The sequence below is a fragment of the Trachurus japonicus genome, chromosome 7 (assembly GCF_045865225.1).
Source record: "Trachurus japonicus isolate A0001 chromosome 7, Traja_1.0".
NCBI lineage: Eukaryota > Metazoa > Chordata > Actinopteri > Carangiformes > Carangidae > Trachurus > Trachurus japonicus.
Genome location: NC_140913.1, coordinates 3258168 through 3283827, shown reverse-complemented (window position 1 = coordinate 3283827; position 25660 = coordinate 3258168). Strand labels below are relative to the sequence as shown.

The 25660-nt window shown below is 42.3% G+C and overlaps 1 protein-coding gene across 6 annotated transcripts in view; it reads left to right on the top strand.

Moving 5' to 3' along the window:
• The window catches only part of LOC146984012 (extracellular sulfatase Sulf-2-like), a 127289-nt gene that overhangs the window by 46800 nt on the left and 54829 nt on the right, over positions 1-25660 (top strand). For 4 of the 6 annotated variants that reach the window (XM_085780819.1, XM_085780815.1, XM_085780818.1 and 1 more), the window contains exon 3: positions 24701-24931. In XM_085780819.1, the coding sequence (XP_085636945.1) occupies positions 24772-24931 (160 nt within the window). In that variant the 5' untranslated portion in view covers positions 24701-24771. Of the gene's footprint in view, positions 1-9458; positions 9770-24700; positions 24932-25660 lie in introns of those variants that run through there. The other 2 variants (XM_085780817.1, XM_085780814.1) reach the window with 2 other exon arrangements.

Here is a 25660-nt window from a genome sequence, read left to right as displayed (position 1 = left end):
ATGTGTACTGTGGAAAACCAACTTTCTCTATTCAAGCTCCCAACTGATTTTGGTGAGTCAGGTCCTTTAACTATAGATAGATAGATAGATAGATAGATAGATAGATAGATAGATAGATAGATAGATAGATAGATAGATAGATACTGTCTGTGTATCGGTGGCTGCTCTTTCATCTCCATTAGTCAATGATAATCGTCATCATTCATGGTTGCCATGACGATGTCACTTGAAAAGAGTTGAGAGGGAGATGTTCTTTTAGCCAGTCGGACTTTCTCTCTCTCCTGTGTCCCCTTTTCTGAACTCTCTCCATCATCTGTGTTGTAGGACTGGATTTGAATCTGAAAGCTCTTTTGTTGTTCGCCTGAAAGGAGCTCTTGCTCGTGCACACGCACACGCACACGCACACACACACACACACACACACACACACACACACACACACACACACACACACACACACACACACACACACACACACACACACACACACATACAGCAAGGACTCAATCAGCCAAATCAGTGCAGCAGTAACTGTGGAGAATACAGAGCAGCGGAGCTGATTTCTCTCTGCTCTTCAACCCCACAACAAACGCATTTCTATATTGGCTGCACTCGTTAAAAAAAGACAAAGCATCAGGAAACAGTGCAGATCTGACTGAGATGAGGATGAGAGCTAAGAGCGATGTTCACTCCCCAGGTCTCCACTGACGCAACAAAAGTATAACCAACTCCAAAAAAAAAAGAAATCAACTTTAATAACTACTATATGGGATGTCGCGATCGCTTGTTTTCACAATTAATCACAGTGTTAAACACCACAATTAATTAATCGCAAAGATTCCTATACCGCCACTTTCCCCAAAAGGATAGTCGAAACCATACAGGCAGACCACAACAACCACGTGTTTAACTTTGTTTTCGTTCATTAAATTACATGAATGTCAACTTACCTAACATAACAACGAATTGGTAAGAATTTAAAATGTTCATTCAACGTGTCATTTGTAAGAAAAAAAAAAAAGATTAAAAAACTTTTGGTAAAGATGACAATGAATGACTTAAATATTTTAAACATTTCCCCTGGAGGATTAATAATTGATCCTATATTAATACATACTTAAAGGGATAGTTCAACATTGTGGCAAATTGGCCCATTGCCATAACCCCTATAGTCATAGCAGTAGGTTCGTTACCTTTATTTGTCGTTGCAAGCTATTTTTAGAACCGCGGAGCAGAGCGGTGAGCTGCTCAGAGCTGCGCTATGGAGGCTAATGGGATTTCTTGGTTTCCCTCATCAAACTCATCAAATACACAATCCAACAACTCCAAAATGCTCTGGTGGACAAGTTGTGACCTGCACATTCACCACACTATGAGATAATAACACAACGTTACCAGACAGAGTTGTTTTAGAGGGAAATTCATGCAAAACCGCTGCTGTACGTTACTGTCTTTACTACTTTTCAGCAAGCAGTCTCTGCATTTACCTCTAAAACAACTCCATCTCGTAACGTTCCGTTCCGTTATATTTTGTGTATATATTAGTAATGTCATTATAATTTGACTATTTGATTTTACACATAGTGTTGTGAAATTAATTAATGCATAATAATCGTGATAATCATGGTACTGTGATTATTTCTCTGACAATAATCACACAAATAAAAATGTGACATCCCCCACTACTATAATCAAATAATCAAACTGTAATTGTAATTAATTGGGCGGCTGTGGCTCAGGCAGTAGAGCGGGTCATTCCCTAACCGGAAGGTCAGCGGTTCGATTCCCGGCTCCCCCTGTCTGCATGTCGAAGTGTCCTTGGGCAAGACACTGAACCCACACCTGCCCTGTGTGAATGTGTGTGAATGATTATCTTCCAAAGCCTGTCTGCGAGCAGTGCTGTATGAATGTGTGTGAAAGGGTGAATGCAACCATTACAGTGTAAAGCGCTTTGAGTGGTCCGAGTGACTAGAAAAGCGCTATATAAGTGCAAGTCCAAGTCCATAATTAACCAAAAGCCTCTTAGGCTGCGTCCAGCTTCAGCTTTAAAACTCATCTTTCCCGATACGTCTCAATTTTGTGTGTGTGTGTGTGTGTGTGTGTGTTAGAGATGAGTGTTTAACATGATGACAGCTTTGCAATGGAGATAGTAATTACCTACTGTCAGCTCACACACAAACACACACACACACAATTGTTCTGCCTGATGAGGTTGTAGTTGATGTGGTCCACCTCGGTCAAGGTCTCTGATCTCCATCACCGCAGACATTGCTGAAGGCCCGTTCTTCCTCCTCCTCATCTTCCTCCTCTGTCGGAGCAGCAATCAGTGGTTGTGTAGTCGCTGTGACTCACAGTAAACAGCAGAAGTGCTGCGTTTAGTCCCTCGGCTGTGAGAGTTGTTTCATTAGCATTTTATTTCATCAGTTTCAGTTTGTGAGACGTGGGAGCAGCTTCTCACCCGAGGACAAAAGCCTGTCTATCAATCTCCCTGTCAGCGTCTCCATCTGAGCCTCTGCCTGTCGCCCTCTCAGCGGAGAGAGATAAGAGGAGTTCATTAGTCAGATAACTCGCACACTTCTCTCTCTTCCATCTTCTGCTCAGCCGCTCCTCTCTTTGACGCTCCTCCACCTCCTTTTTAACGAAACTCCCGCCATCAACTAATAATTCAACAACGTGCAGATTTAATCAGATCTAACTGATTGATGACGGTTCTGTGAGTCTGTCAGAGATGAGTTGTTGTCCTCCAGCATAACAATGACACCGCTTCAACACGTTTTAGTTACATTTTAACTTTAAGTGAATCTGTGTGGAGCTAGCATTGGCTAACATTAGCGTCACACGGCCCCCGCTCTCCGTTTAAGTCTCTCTCTGAGGAGCTGAAATGACCTCACCGCATTTCATGGTCGTCTGCTGTTCGACTTTGACTCTGCACAAGTGGGTTTTACTTGTGATTGCTGCTGCAGCTGTGGGGTTCGTCCTCTGGGGACGATGAATATTCAGAACCAATTAAATGGAAATAAAGCAATAGATATTTCCTCAGGGGCGAGGTGGAGAAGAGTCCAACTGTCTTAACACATCTAATAGCCAGATGCCTCCACCCTGTCTCCTCCTGACTACATATGTAGCCTATAGAAAAACTAAGGTTGTGGTGACAAACACTATTTCATTGGTTATTATATTTCTGCAGCTCCTCTAATGACCACTAGAGTCTGGCTCCAACAGTGAGTCCAGCCCCATGGACTACCACCCTAAAATATCGAACTTAAAGGGATAGTTCAACATTTTGGCAAATTGGCCCTATAGTTTTACGAGTAGGTTCATTACCTTTATTTGTCGGTGCAAGCTATTTTTAGAACCGCGGAGCTGAGCGGCGAGCTGCTCAGAGCTACGCTACGGTGGCTCATGGGATTTCTTGGTTTCCCTCATCAAACTCATCAAAAACACAATCCAACAACTCCAAAACGCTCTGGTGGACAAGTTGTGACCTGCACATTCACCACGCTGTGAAACCAAGAAATCCCTTTAGCCTCCGTAGCGTAGCTCTGAGCAGCTCGCGACTCTGCTCCGCCGTTCTAAAAATATCTTACACCGACAATTAAAGGTAACGAACCTACTGCTATGACTATAGGGATTATGGCAATAGGCCAGTTTGCAAAATGTTGAACTATCACTTTAACATCAGAAATGTGTACAGCATGCTTTTAAGAAAACTAGGGGTGCTCCGATCAGGGTTTTTGAGGCCAATCACCAATTACCAGTCTCTGAAATCACCATACCGATCATGTGTGATTGTGTGCGTGTGTCGAGTATAAACATTTTGGCCAAAGCTAATTATGCACTGAATATGAAATGAGGAGCTTGTTTTTTAAGTATTATTTATGTCTCAATTTAAAAACTAACTTTTGAATTCAGTACTCTTGTGACTTCTTGCTCTTCCTCAGTCAGAATGTGCGCTGCTACAGCGTTGCTTTGGGTTGTGAGCGTGAAAATGACGCTACATCTAAACATCCCCCCATGCACACACGCTTTAAACCGCTGTGGATTTTTAATTGTCTCGCGCATATAATGGTTCTTTTGATCGGCTAAAATTACAACTCTGATTCCAATAATAAGCAAATCAGCATTCCGATCAGGTCGCCAATTAAATGGAGCACCCTTAAAAAAAACAGTTGTGATCTTTACAGCTGTTTTACAGTATAGCACTAATGTCTCGGGCCTCGTCTTTGTCCGTTATTTAAATTAGCCAGTAGGTGGGCGGAGTCAGGCAGTGCCAAGGTGATGTCAGGCCGGCTACGTCCATCTTTATTTCATTTACTGGATCCTATCCACAGGATTTCATTTCATTTTTGGACTCTTTCCACTCATGGATTTCCCATTTTCTTGACTATTTCTTTTGAAGGTTTCTTTTTTCTTTTTTTCAGTTAAAGACAACAGGTGGAAGATCACAGAGAGTCACATTCTTTTGTTCCTATCCACCTTTTTCTTTTAACGGCTGCAGTTAATAGTAAATCTGCTCACATCCATGTGGAGCCTGAAGGGTGGATGTGTGGACTGTTTGATGGATGGATGGGTGGGACATGAAACAAGTAAAGTGACGTGTAAATGAGGTGAAGGGTGATGCAGATGGATATTGCGGGAGGGAGGATGGGAGTGTTAAAGAGATGGGTAGATGTGTAAATGAGGCAGTGGGTGGAGTCAGTGGTGGAGGGTAAATATGGAAGAGAGGGGTGGATGATGGAGGGAGGGGGGGAAGGGAAGGAGGGAAGGAGAGGATGTGGTGTGTATATGTGTGTAAATGAGGTCTTGTATTTAGATGATGCTTCTGTCTTCATGTTCTATTCATGTTAGAAGTGCAGTGTGTGTGTATGTGTGTGTGTGTGTGTGTGTGTGTCAGCATACAGCAGATGGGCAGAGTGTCTATTAAATGCATATTCCCAGTATTCCCAGTTCGTTCCCAGCATTTTTTTTTCTTGTCTGGTTGCAGTCATTAGCTGAAATCTGGCAGAAACGTGTGCTTTTCAGTTTTTCAGAGCAGCTCATTAAAGCAGCAGAAAACTCTCTTCAAACACTACCTGCCTTTCAACTGTTTTCCTGTTTACTGTTTGATCTGTGGCTCTGTTTGCTTGGAACAGTTTTTACTTTGGAACCGGACTCTGTCTTTATGTCCAGTTTAGAAAGACGCTTTTCCCAAAAAGGACTCTGAGCCTGTCTTTTTATTGGCTGACTGTTTTCTGAATGATCCAGTATAAGAGTAGCAGATGTCAGATAAACAATCGGAGAAAACAAATCCTACATGATTGGATGGTGGAACCGGGTGGGTGTGGCTTACATTTCTGGTTTACGACCTCCTCTATCCGTAACAACCTGACCTCACCCCTTTTCCCTCCATACTCTCCTCCCAATCCCTCCTCATCTACCCCCTCCTCCCATCCCATCAGCCCCCTCTGCTCTTTAAAGGGATGCGCCAACATTTTTTTTTTTCGTGTCTTGCCTCACTCCAGAGCCCATGACCAGCAGATAGACACCATCCTTTTGACTGTGCGTGCAGTAACAAGGGAGATAGAGCCGTATCGCCCGTAATTAGCTTAGCTCAAACACTGGAAGTGCATGGGTAGTGTTAGCCTGCCTCCACCTAAAGTCATCAGAGAAACTCTTCAGCAACTCTAAACGGAAACCGGCGGGCCGATCTTCGTCTCAGAGCTGACAAAACTCTCCGGTAAGGCATCTTGAGCGGTCAAATGCCGGTAACGGGACGAGATCGGTCAAAACGGAGGGTTCAAGCAAAGACGGTTTATTTTGGTTCAAGCTAGCTACATTGAGGGTAGGTAAGCTTCCTATTTCAAAGTAAAAGCACAAATTCTATCGTCATGGTTTTCTGTATGTAAAGGGCAACCGGTGTTTTATTTTGTGAAAGTAACCAGAAGTGCGTTGGTCACAACGGCTAGCTTGAGTAGCGCCGAATTCGTCCCAACAAAATTTTAAACAGCTGGTATTTAGACAAATTAACGACACACTGCTGATCTAAACGGCCACTTTCTCGCCTAATAATGTTTGAAATGTTGATAAAGTGATATATTTACAGAGTTTAGAGCTAAAATGAAATTAGCTTCTGGCTGCTGATTTCAGCTCAGGTAGGAGGCAGGCTAACACTACCTATATACTTCCAGCGTTTGAGCTAAGCTAATTACGGGCGATACGGCTCTATCTCCCTTGTTACTGCACGCACAGTCGAAAGGATGGTGTCTATCTGCTTGTCATGGACTCAGGAGTGAGGCAAGACATGAAAAAAAAATTTTGGTGTATCACTTTAATCATACTTTTCACCTCTAACTACTGTTGTACCTGTCTGCTTGTGTTGTCTTCTGTCTGTCCCCCTTGTCTGTCACTTCTCTTGTCTTTTTATAAGCGGCTTTGGGTCCCTGAAAAGCGCTATTAAAATCCAATGAATTATTATTATTATTATTATTATTATTATTATTATTATTATTATTAATAATGCTTAGTTGTGACATCACAAAGTTACAGAAAGCCTGACAGCTTGGTCAAAGGCTGCAGTTTCTGAATATAGACTGGTTGCATTTCTGTGTGGACTGAGACGTTGATACCTTGGACCTAGGCCTGCTTCATAATGAAAGAAGACATAGCCATCTACATTAACATAATATTGACCTTTAATGAACAATGAAGCTGCACATGTATCAACATGCACAAGGGAGGTGGTGAGTGAGGCTGTCAGAGTCTGAACAGGACCAGAAAACATTTTCACAACGCTGTCACGAGTCGGTACAAGTGGAGACTGTACTTCAACATCAGACAGGTTCGTGGAAAACAAAATATACCAGTCAGAATAATAGCCGTTCCAGGCATCTACACTCTGTGTTTGAAATTATTCATTCATGTGAAAGCTGTAGGAGGCTCGTCCTGGTTTCCCCGAATCTCTGTATCTCTCTCAAAGGATTAACACAAACACAATTGCCATTTATAGGAATCACTCCCGATTGAAAAATACTGCAATTATCCTTTAATTCAATCACAATAGATATGTATGTGCACACAAGAGTGGTGACTGTATACAGTATACACTCTATACGTGTGCATCATTTTCCGTGGGTTGTAGCTCAAGTCACATGATGAGATTTTCTTCCACTGACAGAGATTGAAAAGCAGCCTTTATGGATGTTTTCTGATCTGATGCATCTGACTGACACTGATGTGTTTTAAGTCTGGTCAAGTTTTGGCATGAAACTGGATGAATAAGGCTCAGGGATAAAGCATGTCTATATAATTCAAAAAAATATATATAATATATAATAGTTAAAATTTAACTGTTCTGAGGAAACGGGAAGTGAGCAATTGTTGGACTTCAAGAGAAAATAAATGATCAGCATTCTTCAGTCCAACACCTTCATCTTGAACCCTGTAGCTGTTAGGGTTAGCTTTAATTAGCTGATACTATTTAATATTAAATCCTCTTGGATGAGAAAATTTGCCGCCAACAGTCTCGGTGAATAATGAAAGCTGACACTGACTGATGAGTTTGGCTTTTGTTTCCAATCTTAAATCAATGAACTCATTTGGACTCCCAGCTGTGGCCGTTACACAGCAGAATGACTGAGGTTGTTTTAAATGAGGCAGTGATATGATGTGGATGATACTGAGCCGCTGACCTGGACAAGGCACATGGTGTCCAGGTTTAAATGATTCATCTGCAGCATATGAAGATGCAGCAGAGTGATGGCTCTCGTCACTTTGTTGCTGCTTTATTGATGAGGAGTTGCATCGGATGCACGTCGCCTCTCGACCTGCAACCTGTCAATGTTTGGTATCACAGACAGCTTGTGAGAACTTCAGGGTTTCATTCAGCTTTGAGACATACAGTAGAAATCTTATGGAGCAGTGCATCTGGACTGGAGGGAAGGAAAGATGAGCCATCCTCACCAAGTCATGGTCATGCTGCACGTTACGGTGCCTAATGTGCTTAAAGGTCCCATATAGTATATAAGGAGCTGTCCATATGTTCTTCAATTATAAAACAGGTCTATGTTCTGTTATATACTGTGAAGGTTAACACAGTGGAGGTATCAAAGTGTCAGTTCACAGAAAGAATGCACAAAAGCTTCTATTCAGAAACTGTGCCTTAAAATACACTGTAGGACCTCTGTAACTTTGTGATGTCACAACAAAGCAGAAAGGCTATGTGTGGGTATCTGCTACATTTTTATAGGATCACTAAGAAAACTGTCAGCCAATCATTTTGTTTGCCTAAAGAATAAAGTTAAACTTAGATGACATAACTCTAAAATAACAAATCATATAATAATAGTATATTATTAAGTACAAGTATATTATGTATACTATATTTACTTTTTTCTTTAAAAGTGCTGTGACTGTAAAATGTTAAAAAGCACCATTTCTAATGAATGAGAAATGAAGAAGAAAATTATACATAAAAATATACAATTGTTTGTATATGTATATGATGTCACAAAATATACTATACAGATATTTATGTACACACATGCAACATTTTAATGTTCATCATTTTATGTATTTATCAACTGATATCAACATATAGGATGTATTTATTTAACAATAACAATACATGACAGCACCACTCTGGATATATGGACATTTAAATGTAATGACTCAGGGCTTCTGCTGTATAATACACTGTTTAAAATAACAACTATACAATCCACTAATATCATCACTTCATCCTCATGCTGTGTGGGACATGGAGTCTGGGCTCGGGTCATATTATCAAACATAATGCACATCAGCTCTATAACCCCTGAACACTGATTTATAAATCAGTTTCCGTCATTTACAACACATTTCCACCTCAGCTGACCCTCGACCCCATATCATTCATTCTTCTGTTCTGTTTAACGAGTGCAGACAGGAAGTTAAACAGCTTCTGTCCAAATACAGACAAGTGAAGGGGGGATTTACGGAGGTGTGTCGGTGCACATGTGAACCGAGGGGAGAGGAGAGGATGGAGAGAAAGGACTGAGATGAGAAAATGATAAAGAGATGGAAAGACAGGGGAGAGAGTCACAGAGAGAGGGGGTGATAAAACAAGCTCGAGCAATAGAGAGAGAGATGGGGAAAAGGTGATAGAGCGAAAGAGGGAGAGTGAAGCAGAGAAGAGTGGGGAGGGACGTAACGGGTGTAGAGGGAGAGACAGAGAGAGAGAAAGTGATAAAGAGAGAGAGATAAAGCAGCAGCAGCTCAGCTGTTGTTACAACAGGGAGAGCGTGCGGTCGTCGAGGGGAGAGAGCTGTTGCCACGGGGATTATTACCATGTCTGCAGCCGCGGCGATGGACAGCAGAAACCTGAGCTGAGGGAAGGTTGTCGGTGCAGAGGAGCCCACGAGCAAGGCAGCGGAGCATGAGGACGAGGTAGGAAAGAGAAGAGAAGAGAAGAGAAGAGAAGAGAAGAGAAGAGAAGAGAAGAGAAGAGAAGAGAAGAGAAGCAGAGAGGGAAGAACGATGCGGGGGCTGAATGAGTGAAAAGACAAAGAAGAATGGAGAGAAAAAGAAAGAGGAAGAGGGAGGAAGAGAGAGAGAGCGAAGGTACGAACGTGTGAGACGGCGTCGGCGGGGAAGTGAGAGAGAGAGAAGAGGAAGAGAGAAAGAGAAAGAGAGAAGTGGCAGCGTCTGCCGGGGGAATCGTGCAGAGTTGTAGGAAATCTGTGAGTGCAGCTTCGCTCTGCGTCCGTCCTCTCACCTGGACTTCACCTGAAGGACAAGAAGACGCTCAGCCACAGTAAGTCTCCGTCCTCTGTAGGTGTCCTCGGCTCAGGGACACGCTGTGATTCCTCTGATTCAAAGTGAGTGAGAATCTAAAGTGTGTGTGTGTGTGTGAGTGCTTCTTCCTGTGTTCAGACTCACATTGACACCATGTTCGTCTCCCGCCGCACTTTCTGACTTGTTGGCTGTCTGTGGCTCTCTGCTCGGAGCCTGTTGACTCGTATTGAAAAGGTGCAGCTTTAAAATGCTCATAAATAAAGAGGCCAGAAGATATCACCTCACCTGTATTTCTGGATAAATCAGATAACACCTTCATCACAAGTCACATTAACCAACAAAGACAGTCTTGTTCTTCTCATCCAAAATGAAAATATGATTCAAACATTGACATTGTAGCTGGACTCATCACTTTAACTGGAGAAACAGCTAATCTTTACTTGTTTATTTCTAGGATCCCCATTAGCTGGTGTCATGACAGCTATTCTTCCTGGGGTCCTCAATGCAATTAAAACATACATACCCCACATTGTCACTGTTACAGATCACTGTGACACATCTTCATATACACAAACAGCATAGTCCAGTCAAAAACTACAAGATTAAGTACAAAGAATACACCAGACATCACATTACATAACCAGAACACTTCACCCCACAAGAATGTCCTACAGTATAGTATATTTCTTATTCATTGACTTTACAATTTATTTGAATAGTCTATTACTAAACTATTACTTTTTAAAAATGTGTTTTGAGTTAATATTTTTAATGTGATTGGGTAATGTGCTCCATCCTATAGTGGCTCTGTATATTACAGTATGTTTTAAAAGGTTTGTTCTGGGTTTAGGTGTAAAGTAATGTATCATATCTTGATTGTCTGGTTGCATATTTGTTTCTGGTGAACGCCATCTGATCCAAGAAATATTGTGATTTTTTATTGTTAATCACATTTCTAATGAAAGTTAAAAGACATCATTTTTTGTCTGTTTTCAACTGGGAGCCATGATAAAGATAAATTCCGCTGCACTTTCAAGATATTTGCGTGCAATTAACAATTGAGAGCAACTCTAGCTGCTTTGTTCTGTTCAATTTGAAGTTTTCTAATATCTTAAGTGGCTGCAGATGACCAAATGATCTTGCGTAATGTGAAGCAGGTCTCACAACAAAGACCTGGAAGACGGAGGATGAAGAAGAGTTGATGAGCATGAAGCTGAGACGGAGATTAGATCTTCATCACTCCACAGTCTCGCAAACTGACACTCACATCATGGAGCATGGAGTCCTGACAGGGACAAGAAATCAATTCAATCACAGTTGATCACTTCAATGAATTATTGACAATGAATCAGCTGATCATTTTATTTCTTTTTTTTTTTTTTTAATATATGCCTTGAAAGAAAGAAAAAAATGACATATAATATAATAATATAATACAACTCCTTATGAACAAACAACGACAAAAAATAAATACGTACATTAAAGAAAAATATATAAATAAATAAAATAAAAAAATAAAGACCTGTATGCTGTTTTGAATGGTACAACAAAAATAGGCTACTGTTTCATATTTAGGAGCAAAAACAACAAGGTCACACAAACAACTGCCAACAAAAAGAAAAAAAACATAATTCTGAACAAATATACACCTCCAAACAATAATTTAAATAAAACATGAGTTAGAATGGCCTGGGAGTATAGGCAATAGCATGAGACCAAATGGATAATGTCTCAGGTTTTGCACCATTAACTTTGGCTGTAGAATTTTCCAACAGACAAATATCATAAAACAATACCACCCCGACTTTAAATTGACATCACAACCTGTAAACCTGGAGCCTGTGTCCCGTCTCCAGAGCCAAACCAGCGCATACATCCCACTGACCAATCACTGTGCTGTGATTGACAGCCTCATATCTCTCTGAGCTGTGGAGCTCCATTGTTGTTGCTCTGAGTTCCTTCATTAACATGAACACACACAGTTTTGCCTCCAATACCACAGCACCAAGTGTGGATCAATATACTGTTGAAAATAACAAGTAGTCTGTATATTTCTCTCCTCTTTGTTTGGTAAAAAACAACAGTGAGCAGCAGTTTGAGGAAAAATACTGAGACTTTCAAAATAAGAAACCACATCTTTGTGAGGTGTGTTTTTTTTTTTTTTTTTAAGATTTTTGACCCGAGAGCCTCAGACAGAGCAGAGCAGAGCAGTCAGACACACTAACACCTTGTTGTTCTGGGTCTGCCCCTGGGATTTGTTGACAAGAGGAAAAAAACGTGACTGATGTCCAGAAAGCTACTGTACATCTTGTCTGTCCTGAATCAGCACTGAGCCGAGGGAACACACACACAAACACAAGCAGATGCAAGGTTTCACTTTTCTCCTTCTCCAAATAATTCTGAAACCTGATCTGGATAGACCCTGTCCTCATTCTGGAGGATATTCTTGTTTTTCTTCCACTTCAGATGTTTTTAGATAAGTGTGTGTGTGTGTGTGTGTGTGTGTGTGGTTGCAAAGACAGAGCCAGGACATGTTTAGACTACAGTGGTGTTGGTCCACAGCCCGCACACCTTAGTTATATGAAAACCTCCATGTAACAACCAGTTGTCAGGCTTTGAGTTTGGGTTTTTGGTGTGTGAGCAGGAATTCTAATGCTGCCATGCAGTGAGTAAATGAAGGTTTTAAATGAAGCCCTACTTATTTTCAGTTTAAGGTGTACTTTTTTTTTTTCTCTCTCTTTTTTTTTGGTGAGTTTGCATAACAAAAAGTAGTGTGACACAAACCCACATGTGACGGACAGACATGTAAAGCTGCGTTCACACCGGACCTTTTGTTTTTCGAACGAGCGACGAGTTTACATGTTAAGTCAATGCAAACGAGCAATTGAGCGTTTAATCCCCCAGGCGAAAAAACGCTGGGGCTCCGAGCGACGGAGCGTTTTTTCGCTCTGTCGCTCGAGATGAGAAAACCCAACTCGTCGGCCGTCAGTCGCTCATCGCTCAGCGCTGATTGGCTGCCGTAATCCCGGTGGTGACGGTGTAAACAGAGACACATGGCAGTGGACATGACGCCATCAAAGCCAAAATGCGAGTCTGTGGCTCTGTGCCAAATTGACGAGCGTCTGTAGCTGAGCGACGGAGCGTTTTTTTTCGGAGCGATACGAGCGACAGCGACAAAAATAAAAGGTCCGGTGTGAATGCACCTTTAAATAAACATTTTCAGATAGATATAAAGAATATTGCTTACTGTATGGTGTGTAAGTGTTACAAAAAGTAATTTATGTTTTCCAACAATGTAACAAAAATATATAGGCCTACACACACGATATATTCAAATTATATTCAAATTTTTAATCTTTTTGTTGTTGTTGTTGTTGTTGTTGTTGTTGTTGTTTTTTTAGCTCATTATATACACTTATACCTGCTTATTATTATGTCCCGCGTCCACTAAAGGGCATTCCAACCAAATCTGTTCTGCGACACACTTGTTTTACCAACTCAATATAAAACTTCAAAAAGGTAAACTATAGTGGTGGTGCAACAGATCGCAGTTGGTCCGTTATCCGACCGATCGCTTGACCGGCACGCAAGTCGATCGATAAAAAACAAGTGTGCGTGTGTAGGCACACGTAGGCGCGAATAAACAGGCAAAAACTCTGCTCATATTTTTGAAGCTGCAGCTCTACGTCTTGCACAACAACAACAAAATAGTTTGTTTTATCAACATGTTTACTACCCCGAACGTTGTGACACACAACGATAATCTGCGTCGCTGCGGAAGGCACACGTTGGAATGTCAGTTTCCACATTTTTAAAATAATTTGAATTCTGTTCGAACAGCGACAGCTTTTCTGACAGCCCTAATATATATGTATATGTTTGTGTGTGTATGTGTGTGTGTATATATATATATATATAATAAAAGTAATAATCTGGTGGTGGTGTAATGAAAGATGTATTATAATAACCCCCTCTAACATAATCCCCATACAGACATGCTGCCATGTTTATTGACAACACTCAGGAAATATCAGTTGACACATTGATCAAAGAAATCAAAATATTGGCAAATGTATTGATCTCTCAGTCTGTGGCTACATGATGTACTGTATGCCCCGACCACAGCTGGCTCTGCAATAAAGACTAAGTGGCTAATCTGTTACCACGGCAACCCTTACAATTTTTTTCTGCTGAACACTGAACCGGCTACTCCCCCCCCCCGCCCCCCCCACGAGTCGTTTCGGGAAGCGATGAGCCGACTTCCTGACCTTTCACCCTCGCGCCGCCGTGACCTTTGACCTCATCACTGGAGACGCTCTGTTCCCCCGGCTGCTCCCCGTGAGCCTGCGTGGAAGAAGATGCTTGATGAATATGGAACAGTCCGTCTGCGCTGCCGCTTTATCTCTTTATTGACATTCTCCACGTTTCATATGGAGCCGTTCAGGCCCGGCTTGCCAGCTGCACCTGCGCCAAGGCTCCGCCCACCGCTCATGCATATTCATGAGGAGATAAATGTGATTGAGCAGCACGAGGCAGAGAGGGCACGTCGGGATGACAGGGGACAGGATTCATGCTCCCCCGGGGAGTTTGGGCTCTTGTTCTTAGTTCAGGAGAGCGTGACTGCTCCGTGTCCAAGTGCATAATATAGTGTGATAGCCATGTGGCCAAAAGTCTGTGGACTGGTTGAAATTCCAGGCATCGTTCCACTGTCATGTTCATTGATCTCCTGCTCTAACAGCCTACACCAAACTGCCAGGATCATTTCTTTATGAAGCCTTTTTTTTTTCTATGTGCGCAGGGGCATTTCCCTCTGGGCTTCCATCCACATGTCGTGCAAATATTAACCAAATATCAAAACCACTGGCGACAGAAAAATGCAAATTAACCTACGTTTCCATCCTCCGCCATTATGCAAATGTTTGAAGTCGGCTCATCAAGATGAACAGTTGGTGGCGATCATTTCCTGCTGCTGCCATTAAAGCAGTGGAGAAGAAGACAATGCCACACTATGTGGTAATTAGAGGGGAGCCAGTGAAAGAAAACTGTTGTTGATATACAACACTGAACGTGAGGAGGGTCTCATCTCTGCATTACTCCACACATCTTAAAGGGATAGTTCACCCAAAATTCAAATGTCACTCATTATCTACTCACCCTCATGTCAACTAAGAGCTGTGAGAATTTTGAGAAATTTGTGAGAAATTGTTCCGAAAATTTATAAATAAAATAAATAAATAATTTATAAATATTTAATAAATCTATATTTTAAGCTTGTTTGTAGCGGAAGCTCCCAGTGTCTCGGTTCACTGCTCTTCCTGTGTCAGTGCAAATCTCTTGTGATTTGCACTGACCAGCGGAACAATTTCTCATGCCGGGGCTTCAATACAAGAGGGACATTACAGACGAGCAGTATGGAGGTATTTGGATGTTTTTTGGTGTGTCTTTTTGGACGAAGAAAGTTGGTATCCATTGACAACCATTATATGGACAAATACTGCTGCGCGGACCCCCCTGTAACTCAGAGAAGGAACGGAGGACTCTGAAAATTCTCACAGCTCTTAGTCGACATGAGGGTGAGTAAATAATGAGTGAAATTTGAATTTTGGGTGAACTATCCCTTTAAGTTTTCATCTTGTCGTATTTTTTCATCAAATACACCACCACCTCCTCCTCAGCAGAGTGTAAAAAAGTTGAAACTGCAAGGGCAAATGTGGCAAGATGTATATGTACTACAAACCCCTCAAACAGGACCAGGGTGTCCACATACTTTTGGACACAGAGTTTAATTTTCATCTTATCTTTATACAATCACCAAAAGGCTTAAAATGCAAATAGTCTTAATCGTATCGACCCGTAAGCATGTCTGTTGATTCATTGGTTCTACCTTTTGTGGATAAGAACTGACTGTGGATCTGTTCTCTTCACACCCCCTGTGTCTTTCTCCTGAGACTTTGAGGGATTCCTACCAGGTGATATATATTATTTATCTCCTCTGTTCCTCCATGTTCCTGTCTGTTGCAGCCGGATATATTATTTCACCGCTCTCTGAATATCAAATAAAACCAAATATCTGGAATCGAGCGGTAGAGGCAGAGGCAGCTTTACTTTTAGAATGGACCGAACCATGAATATCAAACGAAGGGACGTATCGGGATTCAAAACAGCAGCTTGATTTTCAACAGATTGAAATCAGTTCCAACCACTGAAGCAAAACCTCTTAGTTTGACTCAAAGCTCCTCTGTCAGTGCATGGGGGGAAAACATGGGGAATATAAGATCAGGAATAAAAAGGAATGAAGAAGTGAAACAGAGTGAGGCTGTAATGACGTCTGTGGAGAGGAACAACCGACTCCCGGTGATGAATAATAACTGTTATGACACAATATGTTTCACCAAACACTGGATACGAACTAATATTAGTCCTTGGTGAGTTTCTCAACTCAGTGGTTTGTTTCTCTTTTGTCCCTGTCTGTGGTAGATAATGTGGAGGCCACAGCAGGAATGATTAATGAGAGGGAGGTTGTAGCAGGGAAGAGAGTGGAACTAATTACTCAGAGGCAACCCTCCAGAAGTCTGCAGGAGAAGGTGTGTTCTCACTTGCAGGTAATGGTGTCGGTAAATTCTCATAACTGGATGAACTGATTCATTAACTCAACAACACTGCGTCCCGTAAATTTGAGAACTTCTGTTGTCGTTGGCGTGGTCTTGGTGGCAGCAGATGGAGCCAAGTAGTTCAGACGTCCCTCTCCCCCTCTTCCTCCTGAAAGATCCTGAGATGTTCCCAAACTTAATGTGATATATAACCCCCACCCCCCCACCTCCCACCAGTTGGATGGGCCTGCAAGACCTCAGATGGATTGTGTCCAGGAGGCGCCCGGACTACCTCAGCTGGTTTCTGTCCATGAGGAAAGAAAAACACCCTGCAGATGTTCCCAACATCTCTTTCTTTCAGCCTCTACTCAGATGTGAGGTCAGAAGAAAGACCTTCATTGTTCACTGGTAAACCGAGAACTTGGATTCCTGCAATAAATCCAGGGGCCGGTTTCCCGATAACGTTCTTTCTGGGCACTCTAAGAAGACTCTAAAGGTATATCTTACCAAAGCTGTTTACTTTTCTACGCCTGATTCCCAAACTGTTTCCCAAGGAGCTTCCTCAAGAACGACTTTGCTATGAATGCCGTATGCTGCGCTGTCCACGAGAAGGTGCTGAAATTGGCTGACATGGATTGCTCAGGAATTGATTTTCACTTCAAGATTGACAGCATGTGCGTTCTTTGCAAATAAAACACCAATCTGTGGCTTTCTCTGTTATCAACTACAGCTGTTCTACAGTTGTTCAACTGGAGATGATCAGCGGTTTCCAAACTTTTTAGGCCGTGCACCCCCCAAAGAGCATGTTGATGCACTATATAAACTAAATATTCATGGCGGGTGGCCACTGTGATGGCATATATAGCCTACCTAATTACGATCGATCGTCGGCGCGCCGTATTACGTTTCGCTTTCACCATGCGCGCTGCTGTTATGCATGCGCACTTCTCTGTGGTGTGTATGTGTGTGAGATAGAGGTGGGACGATAACTCACGATTCAATACTGTGGCGATATTTGGCCCACGATAATGATAATATCACGATACACGATATCTGCGATATTCGATATATTGCAAGAAATTTCATCAACGATATATCACAATATACTGTATGTGACTGAAAAAAAAAAACCATAAAAAGGAAAAATTCTCATGCATTTATTCCAAAACTTCGTACAATGTACAAATGAATAAACACTGTACAGCTGGAGACATTAAAGTGCATGAACATTAATAACATGTCTTATGTAAACCAGGACAGTGCTTTATGATACTTAAAAGTCAGTAGCAACTTGTTTTATGTAATTTTCCATTCATGGTATTTAAAAATCAGCTGTCAGAGAGAGAGCAGCCTCTTTGGTGATAAGAAGAACAAGTTCTCTAGTGTAGGACATGAGGAGAAAAAACATGCAGCTTTTCTGTAACATTATAAGACAGCGCCCCCCCCCCCTCACCAGGCTGAATGAACGGGCGATTGGGGAAAAAAAAAAAAAAACTCGCTAGTGGAAGCAGCAGCTCTACGTCGCACACAACTGCAACAACAGCAACTACAACTTCCTCCTACAAATGTACGACCGTCGGTGTGACGTGCAGACGCAGTGGGACGACTCCTCAGTCCATGAGTTTCATGTCTCAGACCGGATCATGTAAATCAAGCTGCAGAAATATCCGGGGGACGGGAGCGTTGCGGTAACCGTAGTAACTCACACACACACACACAGAGACACGTACGCCTGTCTGTGTGGTTGCTGTATATTTTACCTTCGCAAAACAGTTCTTGCAGATCATATTCTTTATCCAGTGTTCTCCTGTCATCTGTTTCGTAACAGCCAAAGTGGGTGCACACCGGTGCACACTTTAGAGTGGAAACTCTGGTGGAAACTTGCGGGTGGGTCTTCTTCTTCTGTTGTTGTTCTGTTGTTCTGCTGTTGTCTTCTTCACCGGCCGCTACTCACGCCTACTTTACCCTCATTTACGGGATTAGCGCCCCCACAAAAAGGACAGGAGAGGTTAAGTACTGACGGTGAAAAAAAAAAGTACTGACGGTGACAACGGGGTAAATCCATAATGTGTGTTGTAACAAAATATCGATATTTGCCGTCAGTGTATCGATTATTTATTGCGACAGAGAGCACAACAATATATTGCAATATCGATTTTTTTCGCCACCCCTAGTGTGAGAGGATGCGGAGATGAATGAAGGCGATCGTCGGGGGGGGGGGGGTGTTGGTGGGGGCGGGCGGGCGGGCGAGCGAATATCGCTACATTTGTATTTTTTAAAGACGTTAGTTTAGGCGGCAGCCCTTTGTTGTTAAGGCTGGAAACCCTGGACTATGACTAATCTTTTTTTTTTTTTTTTAAGTATATTTTTTGGCTTTTTGCCTTTATTTGATAGCACACAGTGTAGATAGACAGGAAAGGGGGAGGCAGAGAGAGGGGGAATGACATGCAGGAAAGGTCTGCCCGACGCGGGACTATGACTAATCTTTTTAGAAAAACTAACCAAATGTCATCATATTAGTTAAGCATCTTGTTATATTGGCTGCACACTTTTATTTAGTAAAAAAGTCTCCAAAATATTTTCTCTTTTTTATTAATGGCAGAAAACATTGCACATAGCCTAAAAAGAGTCAAAGAGAGCTCCAGAACCAATCTTACCAATGAGTGTCGTAAGGAAGATATCCTTAGCAAGGAATGCTTCGGGAAACACGTGAAGATGTTAAGATAGAGAAAAAGTAAAGGTTAAGAACGACGTAGCATTTCCAAGGCTTTGGGGAACCGGCCCCTGTACAATGTCTGCACAAATCCATAGGTGGATCTCTCGTCCCCCTCACTCACAGACAAGACCCAGAGATAGGCTAGTTAGAACTCCTTCACTTGGGACAGAAACTCCGTCCCAACCCATGAAGAGCGTCCTGACCCTCCTCCCACCAACTTCTCGCCCCAATAGAACCACATCGTCTGCATATAACAGAAAGGGAATCATGAGGCTCCCACACCAGACATGTGCCTCCCCTACCCAGGTACAAATTGCTAGTAGAAAAGCAAAAACAAAAAGATGTAGAGCTGAGTCCTGCTAGTGGAAAAGGGCCATTAAATTCCTCTCCAGGAAAATCACAACCATGACTGGTGACAGGGAAACATGTTTGTTGAGGATACAGACACAACCATCGGTGGGTATGGACTGTATAGAGCTCCAACACATTGGACTTAATATAAAAAAAACTAAATGGATTAAATATTACCGACCCTTATAATGCCCCCGGGGTGCTTTTCAAAAATATTTTCGCAGAACAGGACGTCCTAGACCTGCAGTATCTGGACACAGCTACCTGATCAACTACTCTACAAGCATACAAAAGCCGGCTTTATGCTCTTTGTGCTCCACAAAATGACACAAGCAGGAAAGACGGTGACAAAAAGAAAAGAAAGAGGCAAACACATATAAGATGTGAGTCTCCTTCGCCTCCAGCCTTTCCAAGCTGACCCAGAGCCGGTCGCAGCGCACCGCCGCACCCGCCGAGGGCTGATCAGCACCGGGGAGAGCTCCCGGCCGGCACCCCGGTAGCACCCCGGACAGCTACGAGCTAACGTTAGCCATGCTACACTGCATTAACTGGGATGATACGACACTTACCCTTCTAGAGAGGATACAGCAGGTTTTTGCTGGTAGATTCCACAGCTGGACGTTCATCACAAAGCCAGACTGTGTCCATGTGTAACCCTCCAGGCTTTAGTATGCTTTTAGAGCAGGGCGATGCAAAGTTGATCAGGTAGCCTAACTTAGCTGTGACCGGATACTGCAGGTCTGGGACGTCCGCCGGCGGCCGGAGATACTTTTGAAAAGCACCCCGGGGGCATTATAAGGGTCGGTAATATTTAATCTATTTAGTTTTTATATATATTAAGTCCAATGTGTTGGAATTAAAGTGAGATCATGTGAACAGACGGCTTAAAATCTTCCATTTTACTGCCTAAATGTTATGCAGCTGTTCTCCTGGTCCACCGATCCACGTCTGCCCTCCTCCTCCATCTACATACAGTCACATTGTTTACGTTACGTTGTGTGTTTTAATTAATCCTGTTTAACACACACAGTGTGACCGCGGTACCGACAGAGTGACAGGCAGGCTCAATGTCAATGTGCAGAGGGATGAAATGACAGCTGTTACTCCCCACAGTGACTCCCGACACTTAAACCTAGTTGCTTCTATACTGAAAAACCCTGACATGTCAAGCTTTAGGATGTGTTAGAGGACTAATTTATCCGTCTAACCATCATAACTATGACACCTGAAACGGTAAACACAGCTGATCGATCGAAAAAAAGTTACGCCAGAGTGAATTTTTTCTGTCACTGAAAACGGCTGGTTCTTGAACGTAACTCGGTCAAAGTAGAAGTATCCTCAATATGTTTTGTAGTTCTGTTAGGTCATACTACATGCTGACAAAGTTATACATGTAAAACTTGTATGGGCTCGGAGAAAATCGCTTTGTTACTCTCGTTCCGCACCCGGCTCTCCCCTGTATCTACTCTACGAAAATCTGCTGATTCCTGCCAAAATGGCGTCGCTGTCAGTTTCGGGGCTGCGTGACGTCAGCGTGACGTCAGCTCCCGGAGCTCTATAGCTGATAGCAGTGACCCAGGACCCCCTGATCTTCGTCTTTACTGTTTCCTCCACCTTCTTCTGCTTCTTTCTTCAACTTGAGACAGACTGAAAAATAAAAACATTGCTTCATGGTTACAATATCACATAAACATAACATCTATCCCCTTGGAATTTATTATCCGATGATGAGAACTTTAAACCACAGTAAGGTTCTGGTTTGTGACCTGCTGAGCTGGACATGGACTCACAGTGACTCTGACCCAGACTCAGGCAGAAACATAATCCCACAGGTTGGGCGGAGTGTGTGTGTGTGTGTGTGTGGGGGGGGTTATTCCAGTCAGTTTTTAGGTCAGTTTCATAATGAGACTATGAGTTGGATTACTGTAGAGGAGCTGTGTCGGGTCCAAACACAGGGCAGGGTCACTGCAGGACAGGGCACATCAGCCTGAACAGCTGGACCGCTCTGCTCTGCACGACCCAGATGTTGGTCTCATCATCTGATTCCTCAGTCCTTATGATCGGAGTCAACACTGACAAAACAACTGATAATTATCCGAGCGTTATTCATAATTAATATTTGCAATTATGAATTTAGTTTTTATTCATTATTAACATGAAAAACACAAACGGCCACGGCCGGGAGAATAAAAGGCTTTGATGAGAGCTCCTCTCGCAAATGCTGCATTACCATTCGACAACATTAAAATCACAATTCAAATGAATGAGGTGAGAGAGCGTGAGCGGAGCGGCAGTGTCAGATATCAGCTGAACTGACACACACAAGAACTGACAGTTCAGCAGAAAACTACACTGCCCTGCTAAGCCAGACCGCAGTAACTACGTGAAAATTCCAAATTGAGTTTTTTGTGAAATTGAACTTGTCAATAAATGTTTTATCTTGTGTAAAATTTTCAGCTGTCAATTTTGCTCGGTTTTAGAGATAAGAGGTATGAAAATTTGCAGTATACAAAATCACTCTTTAAACTGAGCCAAACCGCAGTAACTACAGTTACTGCACTCTGTATCTGTTTCCCTGTACTTCAACTGTAGTTACTGCGCTCTATTACACACTGCTAGCCAGTTACGGTAGCTAGCTAGCATTAGCTTCGGCAGGTTAGCACAAGCAATAACACTTTAGCTAAACACTGGACATTAAATGTTAGCTCACTAAAGTTTGTACTGTCAAATTATTAATCGTTTTTGAGGTGGCCAAAGTTAGTAATTATTAAAAGCTGGAAGAAAACAACAACATTGTAGTTACTGCACTTTGCCTCAGCATTACCTGTATATCTATTTAAGGAAATCTGGCAGCAGAGCGCAGTATCTGCTTTTTAGGGGTAAAATCTAAACTATGTCGTCATATATTTAATTGCATGAATATTACTTAATGAAAACCTGTCAAATCTGTGTATTTTCACAAATCTACCTACAACACATTTGGAAGGCAAATCAAAAAACTTTAAAGCCATTTTTCTCAGTTTCACTGTTTGCGTAGTTACTGCGGTCTGGCTTAGTAGGGCAGTAAGTATGGTGGCCCTGAAGCTCACTGCAACTCACTGTCACACCGTAGACTATCACACATTCAACATTTGTCTACCTGCATGCGTTTCCTCCAGTTGCGCAGCGATTTGAGCCCTCACGGCCACCGTAGTAAAACGCGCAGACAGATGAAGATGGCAGGATTATAAAGAGGACATGTGTCACTGAGCTGCAGGTCTGTGCTTTAACAGTAGTTGACACTACTACAGTAGGGGCCTGTCACAATGAATGAGTCAAAGCAGAGTTGATTGAATTGATTCAGAGGCTCAAACTAATTGTTTCAAAAGGTGAGAATGTGATTAATGTGTTAGGTCCCAAGCGGATTTCCAGCTTCTGTCAGACTCTGGCAGTGAGGACGTGTTTTCATTAATATGGTTTTATTTAATCCAGGGGGTGTGTAAAGCCCTCAGTGCTTTTCTGGTCTGCCACTTGGATTCAGGAAATGAAGCATGTTTCATCTTCATTATAAGAACATGTCACCAGCTGATGTTCAGATATTGTGGTTGACTGGAGTTACATTTTTATATTTTATTATTAGTTAGAGGCAATGAATAAACACTGTCTGCTATCGATGGCAATGGAACCACAATGTGTCTTTCAGTCCTTTATTTAATGAGCTGAGGGAGGACAGGTCAGTTGATTCTGCTAGTATTTGCTTTACTCTAGAGCTGCAATAATTAATCGATTAATGGGACTACGGATGGAAATGATCTCTCTAGCTAAATCTGGCATATTTACATCAAATAGTTGTTTTTGTTTGTTCATATGCGGAGTCCCATTTCAAATAAACCAATAAATTAAATTAAATGAAATCGCACAATAATTGATTATTAAATCAATCTTCAACAATTTTGTTGATCGAATAATCGGTATTAGTAGTTTTTTAAGAAAAAAAGTCAAAATTCTCTGATTTCAGCTTCTTCAATGTGAATATTTCTAGTTTCTTTCTTCCTTTTATGAGAATAAACTGAGTCTCTCTTGGTTTGTGAACAAAACAAAACATCTGAGGACGACGTCTCATGGTTTGGGAAACACTGATTGACATTTTTCAACATTTTATTGACCAAACAACTAATCAATTAATCGTTTAAATAATTGACAGATAAATCGATAATGAAAATAACCGTTTTTTGCAGCCCTACAGCACTTTACTCAGCTTTCACAATGGAGAAGAGTAACTGAAATATGACGTAATGCTGAAGTGCTATACTGTATGTTATAATGATGTATCTATAGGCCTGATGTATAAGGGCTCTGTCAGCTCTGTTGGTGTGTGTGTGTGTGTGTGTGTGTGTGTGTGTGTGTAATGGGTGCTTAAAGCTTGTGTGGTGCTCCACTAACAGATACATGTCCACTGTCATCCTCACACACACACATACACAGGGAAAGATGGAGTGTGATAGACACAGAGTGAGACCCTAGCCTCTCTCTCTCTCAGCAGTTTGTATGTAATCTCAGTTTATTAGCAGCTGGAGCCACCAGACCACTTCAACATGAGAGCTCCTACCACACACACACACACACACACACACACACACACACACACACACACACATCCAAAGCTATCTCACTGTGTGGTGTGAGCACTGAGCCTCCTCTGTTTTGATTACTGGATAATTTGCATGTCGCACCCTGCTGATGGCTCACACACACACACACACACACACACACACACACACACACACACATACATACGTATGCACGCACACACGCACACAGTACATGTGCGCACATTACAGATGAGCACTTCACACACTGCAGTGCACACAGTCACACACACACACACACACATTCCTGCTGTGTATTGTGTCAGTGTGACTGATAGGATTTTAGTGTTTTATTACCAGGGAAACAAAAGACTCAGCCTAATAACTGTGTGTGTGTGTGTGTGTGTGTGTGTGTGTGTGTGTGTGTGTGTGTGTGTGTGTGTGTGTGTAAAAGAGACATACCCTTACATTCTCCTGAAGCCATTTGAACCAAAAATCCTGCAGAGTTTTTAATTTTTTTCCTCAGGGCCCAAACAGGAAATCTGCCTCCTGGTGACATTTCACCTGGACTCTCTGCAGTGACTCTAATAAAATGTGTTTACCTCCTTTAGCAGCAGAAGAGTCTGGACTGATCCAGAACATCTCAACATCTCAGATTCATGTTCCCGGAGGATGTACCCTCATCAGTTTGATTAAACTGTGTTTCTCTCTGTTTTTCTCTCCAGACATTAAGAGTCCACAGGCGGAGGCAGTTGATTGGTTGATCTGTTCAGGGGGAGGTCAGGGGTCCGTGGCCATGGCGGGCCGACTCCTCTTCTTCCTGATCGTCTCCGTGACGCTCGGCCAGGCTCACTTCCAGTCCGGCCAGCGTCTGAAGCCCCGCCTCCAGAGAGACCGACGCAACATCCGGCCCAACATCATCCTGATCCTGACTGACGACCAGGACCTGGAGCTGGGTGACTGACACACAGCTACTGACTCACTATTAGTGTTTTTAGTGCATTGATATTACATCTTGGTTGTTGTTACTCTTACAGGGAACTTAGGGACCGTTAACAATTAAACTAATGTCTCTGAGGAGCCAGATGAAACTGAAACAGGCTAGTCAAGGAAAATCCTTTAGAATAAACCTGGATGAAAAATAGAGCTCAGTGATTGGTCGTTTCTGTCTTGTAGCTGATTGGTCCACTGAATGTGCTGCTGCTTATCATTGGTTTAAAAGTCACCAAAACGTATAAGACGTTGGTAAAAACATATACAAACCCTTGTGTACCTAGTCATAATTGCTGCTCTCTGATTGGTCAATATTGGAGGGAATTGGAGTTAAAGGAATAGTTCACTCAAAATTGAAATTTCACTCATTATCTACTCACCCTCATGTGGACTAAGGGCTGGGAGAAGTTTCAGAGTCCTCCGTGGCTTCTCTGAGTTACAGGGGGGTCTCGGTGTAGCAGTGCATGTCCATATGACGGTTGCAAATGGATACCAACTGTCTTCGTAACAAAAAGACACACCAAAAAACATCCAAATACCTCCATAGTGCTTGTATGTAATGTCCGTCTTGTATTGAAGCCCCGAAATGCGAAATTGTTCAGAAAAAAATGAAATAAGTCTATATTTCAAGCTTGTTTGTAAGGGAAGCTCCTATTCCTGGTCGGTCCAAATCTCGCCCTTAGTCGACATGA